The sequence below is a fragment of the Bicyclus anynana genome, chromosome 23 (assembly GCF_947172395.1).
Source record: "Bicyclus anynana chromosome 23, ilBicAnyn1.1, whole genome shotgun sequence".
NCBI lineage: Eukaryota > Metazoa > Arthropoda > Insecta > Lepidoptera > Nymphalidae > Bicyclus > Bicyclus anynana.
In genome coordinates, this window is record NC_069105.1 from 6523055 (window position 1) to 6532282 (window position 9228).

A 9228-nucleotide genomic window follows, 5' to 3' on the forward strand; every position below is an offset into this window, starting at 1 on the left:
ACTTCTTGGACCTAGGTGCGTTAGAAATTTTTAAACTTTTTATCACCGTCACCTTTTTTATAATAGCGCAAAGTCCATTACAAATGTACCATGATGATTCAAAATAAACATACAACAGAAAAAGTTTTAGTAGTATTTTTTTTTAAGCAGTGCATAAGAATTACTACTAAAACTTTTTATTTTTTTGTATTTCCTTTGTTGTTTCCTAACTCGGCTTGATTTCTATTACTATTTTCTATTACTGTTTTACTTTTTTACTTTCTTATGCTTTCATACATATAGATAACGATAGTATCTATTAGTTATTACGGAAGGTGAATCTTTTAAATTATTAATATAATAATTTTCATTAAAATCTTCCAGTCGTTAATTACCTGCGATCCTACGGAAATCGGTCGAGAATTAGTTCACGCTCATCTAGATACGACATCCACGAAAACTGAAATATTCATTTCTTCTTTTTTTTCATAATAAGTAAGTATTTAGGTTGAAGCTCCAAACCTGTTTGAGCTGTTTACGGATGATAAGGCTATTGCAGCATGAGTGCTACAATGGCTATTTAAGTGCAGTGGCATACAATAGTTTTTCTACGACATTGATAAAGGAAATAAAAAACTTAACAGATCCTGGTTAATAATACATAATTGGCGTTAGGCGTGTCTTAGATTTAGTATCGGCGTGTTCGTCTAGATATTGTCTCTTTTAGGGAAGCCTGAATTTTTGTAGTCAATGCCATGGATTTATTTTAAATTAAAAAAAATATTGCACCACGGTTGGCTACACCAGGAATTAATAGCTTTGTGATAAATTTGAGGTTTTACATTGAATATATACGAAATGTGAGTAGAAAAAGAAATATTCCGTTCGTTACTCTAAAACTTAAAAATTGATTGATCAATTTGTATAATTTTTTAATCGAATCAATCAATCAATATATTTGCAGATACAAGTGTACAGGTGGTAGGTTGATTGATTGATTGATTGATTGATTGATTGATTGATTGATTGATCGAAGCTTCTCTATGGATTGTAGCTTTTCAACGTATTATCTTAGAATCTTATGATTGCATTCTAGGAAAATTTAATACAGCAAAGCACATTCAACTTAGCCAGTAAGGTGTGTTTTACTCACGGCAAATTAACCTATCCAGTAAAACTTATATAGATCGTTGATCGGAGAAGGTAGAGAAAATTCATTAAATTTTCTCATTTGAACCGCTGGAGGCACAGATGTGGAGCAACGTTTTTCTTTGAAGATGAAAAGAAAGAGATAACTATGTCTTTTCACTCTAGGTTTCTAGAAAAATACCAGCTTCTTTTAATATGGTATTTCCGTATGACGTCATGTACAGTCAGTGTACTGGATTCATGCAGATGACGTAAAAATATAAGTTCATATTTTTTTTCTATGTAAGCTAATGTTCTAAATGCGAAAGTAAGTCTGTCTGACTGTCTGTCTGTCTGTTACCTTTTCTCAGCTAAACGGCTGAACCGATCAAGATGAATTTTAGTATAATGGTATAATCTTTTTATTTAATACCACTATAGTTACTGGCATTCAATAAAAAGATGATAGTTTCAAAATTTTCTCGTTAGTTCGTACAAAGACGATGAACTTTAAATTTATCAAATGAAATTCTCGACGCACTGAAGAGTTTTTGACGGGAGTCAACACCTTAGGAGTTACAGACGGACAATCTAATAACAAAAATCTAGAGCGAGACAATGTGTCATTGTATTTACTGAATTTAATTGTTGATGTAATTATTATTTCCGATAATGATGTCATCTGAAATTCGTCGTAATATCTATATCAATTTGAATCACTGTCGATTATTATCATTTTTAACGATATCTAATTGATATACCTACCTAATCATTATATATATACAGAATCTAAAAATAATAATAAAACTGCAAGATCAAAAAGGGGGTAAAAAGAGTGACGGAATGGAGGAGGCAAGTGGGCAAAAGAAAGATAGGAAGACCTTGAAATTGATGGTAGAATAAGGAAAAGAGGAGAAAACTACTCTTATACTATAGATCTATGAAATCACTATTACTTTAATAGTAATACAACTAGAAAACTACTCCTGTACTATAGATCTAAGAAAACATTATTATTTTTAAAGCAACACAACTAAACTAAACTTAACTTAACTTTTTTTAACTAACATTTTCTGTAATAAATATTTAATTTTAATTTTATTTGTTATTTTTGAATCTCACTGTAAAACATGTTACATGACCATATCTAAAATATTATTAAAGATATTATCTAGATGCTAAACTGTCTTGACCAATAAAATAGATTAAAATTATCTAGTACATGTTATAGAATTGTAATCCTTGTTGCTATATTAATACAATTCAAGATTGATTGTCAAAAAGCATCAAGATCAGTTTCAGTCAACGATTTTTTACACTACAGATAGGGCATCAAAATTGAAGCGGACAAATGTGCATAATTGTTTTAAATAACACCAAAAGAAACAAATAATACAAATAATACATTAATATTGTTTTTTTTTTTTTAATCTCACCTGATGGTAAGTGATGATGTAATCTAAGATGGAAGTGGGCTAACTTGTTAGAAGGAGGATGAAAATCCACACTCCTTTCGGTTTCTACACGACATCGTACCGGAACGCTAAATCGCTTGGCGGTACGTCTTTGTCGGTAGGGTGGTAACTAGCCACGGCCGAAGCCTCCCACCAGCTAGACCTGGACCAATTAAGAAAACCTCAATCGGCCCAGCCGGGGATCGAACCCAGGACCTCCGTCATTAAATCCACCGCGCATACCACTGCGCTACGGAGGCCGTCAAAATGTGTTTGTCTATAATGTCGAGTTGTGTAAGTGTACAAATTATATATACAGGGTGCTATGGAGTATTTCCCATAAATTCAAGGTGTTGACGAGTTTACTTATAGGAGCCGAACTGTATAACTAATATTTTTTAACTAAAAAATAAAAACTTTATAAGTTTCCATACAAAGTAGTTCAAATATCTCCGACTATCCATGTAACACACGCCTTTATCTATCCATGCATTTTAAAATTTGGCTACGTCATAATTATAGGGATGCGTATAAGGGACATAAAGATCTGTTTACAAAAAAAAAAATATTTACTCCGAAAATATTAATTTTTGAATTATTTTTATTTATTTTCGGTAAAGAATATAACCCCAGAGTTCAGGGAAATACTCCCCAGCACCCTGTATACTTATATATAATGTAAGTAAACACAAAATATGATGAGCCGTGATATGACATCTGCCTCCGATTCTGGAGGGTGTGGGTTCGAATCCGGTCCGGTCAGTTGTGTGCTTTTTAGGAAATTAAATATCACGTGTATCAAACGGTGAAGGAAAAACATGGTGAGGAAACCTGCATTCCGGAGAATTTTCTTAATTCTCTGCGTGTGTGAAGTCTGCCAATCCGCATTGGGCCAGCGAGGTGGACTATTGGCCTAACCCCTCTCATTCTGAGAGGAGACTCGAGCTCAGCAGTGAGCCGAATATGGGTTGATAATGATGAAACACAAAATAGTGCATGTGTGCGCTCACTAGAGTAGCTAAATTCACTTTTGCGGTGATTTTGTAGGAACGGAACATATCTATAATATAAAATATCGTTGGTTTCAGTTATCTTTTTTCCTGCAATTATCGTAAAAGGATTTCCTTTAAAAGTAACAGTTTGGTCAATTTGATTTATTATCAAATGATGAAGCTTCTGTTGGTGTTATTGTTCGCAACGGTGTACGCCAAACACGAGGAGTACTCAGGGTGAGTTAAATTAACTATAATAGTTAACAGATCAGGGTTAGGACTGGAATTAGTCATTATAGGTGATTGTTAGGTGGGAATTGATTGATTTGTTAGGTAGACTAAAGAAGGTTAATGCGTGCCTCTGTCAGGAATCCAAATAATAAATCAAGTAGACGAACTAATTAACGTTTATTGATACACACGAATAATATAAATTTAAAGTATATAAAATGTCTTACTTAAGCGGACTGGTTAATGAATACTAGAACACGAGCGTTGGTGGGGACGAGTTAGGAACGACTGCCTTAACTTAACATCGTAGCGTACGTTCTTACAGAAAATGTTTACGTAGCACTTTGCCTGCTTAGGGTTCACTGCAAACGGTATTTATGATTGAATATAAGGCACGCTACAGTCATCATTCATCGATTGACTGCGTAGTTGGTCCAGTGGTTAACCTATATGGATTCGGATCGCTAGATTCTGGGTTCGAGTCCGAGGTCAGACTTTGAGATACTGAGCTTTTCCTTATTTTAAGAAATTTTCAGTTAAAATCTTGGTGGTTTTACACCCCCGTGACTCGAAGAGCACGTTAAACCATCGTTTCCAAAAAAAATCGGTTCCATTCCAAAATATGTCACAATGATAGCATGTCAACCATGGTTCTCTTATGATTAGTAAAAAACAAAATTTCACGCGAAACGGAATCGCGGGCGTCTGATAGACGATATATTATACAGTGTTTGCCGATTTGGTGGAGGAGATGGGGAAAATTGGTCATATAAAAAAGATATAGCCGATTTTCTTACTTAGGGGACGTCCGCGACATCGTCCACGAGAAATTTAGTTATTCCCGCTGGAACCATGGATTTTTCCGGGATGAAAATGCCTTTGTGTTAAGAGTAAAATCCATTTCCATTCTTCAACCAAATCGCTGCAGTAGCTGCAGCGCAAAAGAGAAATAAACATACACACAAAAATTCGCATTAATAATATTAGTGTGATGAAAAAAGGACAAAGAAAATCATTTTATATCACATTTTACATACTGTTGTCATGTTGTGGACATTTTATTTTATTTTATTTTTTTTAATTTATTTTATTGATAAGATATAACAATTATTTAACATATCGATACTCTCGCCAAACTGTACAGGCAGTTTGTTGGCGAGTTGACGCTCATTATTCTAGTTATTATTTAAAAGTAATTGCTAAATCTAATTTAAATAAGATAATTAAAACTAAGGTTTTAATATTATAAAATGAAATAATATAAAAAAAATTACAAAAGGTGCAAAACAATTTCTATAAAGTAAATCCGTCAGTGATGGGGTCCCCAAGGAAAACTTTCTTTAATTTCTTCTTGAGGACTCCTTCACTGATCTCCCTTTCTTTTTTGAGCCACTCAATTTTATTATATATTTTGGGCACCATGTAGCCGGTAGTTCTTTCACCATAGTAGTTATTGGCTTTTGGCATGATATATTTTTTTTCTGTTATTTCTTAGAGATTTTAAGAACTGTATAGGTTTTTCATACTTATATGTGTAGTAATTTTCTTTAGAGACTAGATATTCAATTTTAACGTCTATAGGTTAAATTTTAATTTACTGTTGTCTTTAAATTTCAGATGGAAGTCTTTCTACATAAAACCATCAAGCCATGACCAGTTGAAAGACCTTGGCAATCTGATCTCAAAGCTTGAGCTGGATTTCTATATCCACCCTTCTTTAGATAGGGAAGGCGTTGTGTTAGTTAAGCCACAGTATCAAGATGACTTCGTCAAATTCGTAAATGAAGAGAATATGAAGTACTGGATTCATGCAGATGACGTAAAAATGTAAGTTCATATATTTACTATTATTTTTATATATAAAATTCTCGTAACATACATACATCGGATATTTGCAAAATAAATAAGGTTGTAAAATTTCAAAATCTTTCATCGTAATTAGATGAAAATTCATACAGATTTAGCTTCCTTACAATAAACGTGGCATGTTTCCATATTTGAATTATAAACATATACGCACAAAAAGAACGATATTCATAATATTGTTTGAACGCCCATACTATCATTATGATCAACGACGTCATTGATTCGTGTCATTTTGTATGGGGCGTTTTTTAGGGATAAGTGGCAGTGCCGCAAATATGACCCTTTAAATCTCTGTGACTCCGAAAGTAATGATCGCAGCTGATACCCTGACACTATTAGCATACTCCTAATTTATGTACAACTAGCTGACGCCGCGCGGTTTTACCCGCGTGGTTTTCTTTCCCGTACGAATACGGGAATAAAATATAGCCTATAGCCTTCCTCGATAAATAGGCTATCTAACATTGAAAGAATTTTTCAAATCAGACCAGTAGTTCCTGAGATTAGCGCGTTCAATCAATCAAACAAACAAACCAAACTCTTCAGCTTTATAATATTAGTATAGCTTTTGTTTTTTATTTCATTTCAGCCAACTAGACAACGATGACCTGATGATGGAAAGCTTCCAGCAAGAAGCACGTTCTAGCAAGTCTTCAAGCTTCAATTACGATAAATATCACACTTTGGATGTTGTGAGTATTTGCAATGATAACTATTTCATTTTATTTCTATTCTGTGTGGAATTGGCAATAAATTATAAAAAAAAGTAATACTTAAAAATACTTATCAAAATTTGCCGCCCTTGGTAGTGTGCCCAGTTCTAATGCACTAAAAACATTAAGTTTCTACTCTTATATTAGTAACATTGAGTGTGATTTCGCAACGTCATATAATCCGTCTATTATGAATATAGTCCAGAAACTTCCAAACTCCATGGTAGCGATCCTAATCAGTGGCGTGCACAAGGATTTCAACTAGGGTATGCACTATACGTACAAAATAGCGAATCACTTCCTCAGTCCAGGTTCGTAATGAGTCTTTAGGGTAGGCAATGTATTTTATCTATGACGTGCACGCCATGACCCTAACCTAACCTATGATTTTTTTGTAGGCTCTTTTTTTAATTCTTTACAAGTTAGCACCTGACTACAATTTCACCTGATGGTAAGTGATGATGCAATCTAAGATGGAACCGGGCTAACTTGTTAGGAGGAGGATGAAAATCCACACCCCTTTCGGTTTCTACACGACATCATACCGGAACGCTAAATCGCTTGGCAGTAAGTCTTTGTCGGTAGGGTGGTAACTAGCCAAGGCCGAAGCCTCCCACCAGCCGAAAGAACCACGTCTTATCGGACCAACTATCACTACCACCAACCACGCGTTAGCTTAAGCGTTTTTTATGTTCTATATTTGAACCCTAGTAACTTTGTACCATTCTTGTTATTTTTATTACAGATCTACGAATATCTTGACTCAGTAGCTCAAAAGCACAGCGATACTGTGAAATTGGTGACACCAGCGACTTCCTACGAAGGTCGTACACTGAAATACTTGAAGATATCAAAAGACAACTTCCAAAGCGGTAAACCGGTGATATTCATCGATGGTGCTACACACGCCAGAGAGTGGATCACTATACCGACAGTCACTTATGCTATACATAAGCTTGTTGAAAACGTAACCGAACCTGATCTACTGGATAAGTTTGATTGGATCCTGTATCCAGTTGTGAACCCTGATGGCTACGAACACACTCACGTAAAGGTGAATAATACAATAGTTTTTTTTATATTTTACATAGCCCTTGAGTACAAACTCACCTGATGATAGTGATAATGAAACCTAAGATAGAAGCGGGCTAACTTATTAGGGGAGGATGAAAATCCACACCCCTTTCGGTTTAATATAATATATATAATGTATACAGTATAGTTTTCCTTGTTTTGTGGATGTACTAGTGAAGAGACTAATATTATAAAACTGAAGAGTTTGTTTGTATGTTCTAATCTCAGGAACTACTGGTCCGATTTCAAAAATTCTTTCAATGTTAGATAGCCCATTTAATGAGGAAGGCTATAGACCCCCGTTTTCTTGCAGGAACGGGAACCACTCAGTTGAAACCGCGCGGCGTCTACTAGTAATACAATATCACCTTAGAGACTAACAATTTAAGAACCAAAAGAAACCTGCTAGCCTGGTTTCTAACTTTGAGTAACCTTAGTGGATAAACATGAAAACTACCAACTAGCACTTGTTAATGATTCTTAATATTTTTTTATGGGTTTAAATCAATCTAAACTGTTCTTGCATCACCTAACAATTAAAAAAAAAATCTTGGCATTTATTATTTCCAAGTATAAGAAGAGTTAAAATAAGAATCTAAATAATACTGAAGTTTTCTTGTAATATATAAGTACCTACTAACATTTTCCATTTCAGGAACGTATGTGGCGCAAAACTCGTTCGACCGACCAACACGTGGCGGGCAAAATTTGTCGCGGAGTTGATATAAATAGAAATTTCGACTTCGAATGGAACACCGTCGGCACGGAGAGTCACCCTTGCTCAGACATCTTCCCAGGAAGAAAGCCGTTCTCCGAAGTGGAAACCAGAGTTGTCCATTCAATATTCAATGAGCACCATCAAAATATGATCTTGTATTTGTCGGTGCACAGTTTTGGGAGCATGTTTTTATATCCTTGGAGCAACAATGGAAGCCTTTCCGATAGGGGACTCCAGCTTCATATGGTTGGAATAAGGATGGCTGATGTTATACATGAGTTATCGCTTAAACACTTCCCTAGATATCGTGTTGGTAATACTGCATTGGTTATCGATTATTTCTCATCAGGGTCCTCTAGTGATTATGCGCATTCTATAGGAGTTCCTCTGAGTTATACAGTAGAGTTACCTGGTAGAGGTTCTAAAGGGTTTGTTCTGCATCCGAGGTATATTAAACCGGTTGTTACTGAAACATGGGCTGGATTCGCCGCCGGCGCGCGAATGGCTGGACAACTTTTTGGTTCCAGATAAAACAAAAATGGAATTCTGTGGCAAAATTGATTTACTTGTGATAAACGAAGTTGTTTTTTGTATTGTGGAATATTGAATAAACACATTTTAAAGATTTTATCACATGATGAACTTCCGCAAAGTAACGCCTGCTTCTATCCAACATTTTAAAGAGTAGTTTTATTATATTTTTTTAAAACAGCAAATTCTGCTTCTTATACACATATTTTACAGTCTTCTGTATTAAATTTTACTTCTTCTAAGCGTCATTCTTTTGAATTTTAATGTTACCTTACCTTACCTTATCAGCCGATAGACGTCCACTGCTGGACATAGGCCTCTTGCATGGACCTCCAAACACAATGGTCTCGAGCCACCAGCATCCAGCGGCGTGCAACCCGCTTGATGTCCACGGTCCACCTAGTGGGGGGTCGACCAACACTGCGCTTTCTGGTGCGGGGCCGCCATTCCAGCACCTTGGGACCCCAACGTCGATCGGATCTTCGAACTATGTGGCCTGCCCATTGCCACTTCAGCTTCGCGACTCGCTGAGCTATGTCAGT

At 35.5% G+C, this 9228-nt stretch overlaps 1 protein-coding gene across 1 annotated transcript; it reads left to right on the plus strand.

The window, feature by feature from the left end:
- Nucleotides 1–3728: 3728 nt before the first annotated feature.
- Nucleotides 3729–8686, plus strand: LOC128199363 (carboxypeptidase B-like). The gene is made up of 5 exons (XM_052888562.1): nucleotides 3729–3790; nucleotides 5402–5611; nucleotides 6240–6342; nucleotides 7109–7417; nucleotides 8093–8686. The coding sequence occupies exons 1-5, from the start codon at nucleotides 3729–3731 to the stop codon at nucleotides 8684–8686; spliced, it is 1278 nt and encodes a 425-aa protein (XP_052744522.1).
- Nucleotides 8687–9228: the final 542 nt, after the last annotated feature.

Coding starts and splice junctions, on each gene's coding strand:
- LOC128199363 (XM_052888562.1), top strand. CDS start 3,729: ATGAAGCTTCTGTTGGTGTTATTGTTCGCAACGGTGTACGCCAAACAC. Junction 3,791..5,401: donor AAACACGAGGAGTACTCAGG/GTGAGTTAAATT, acceptor TTTAAATTTCAG/ATGGAAGTCTTTCTACATAA. Junction 6,343..7,108: donor AATATCACACTTTGGATGTT/GTGAGTATTTGC, acceptor TTTTTATTACAG/ATCTACGAATATCTTGACTC.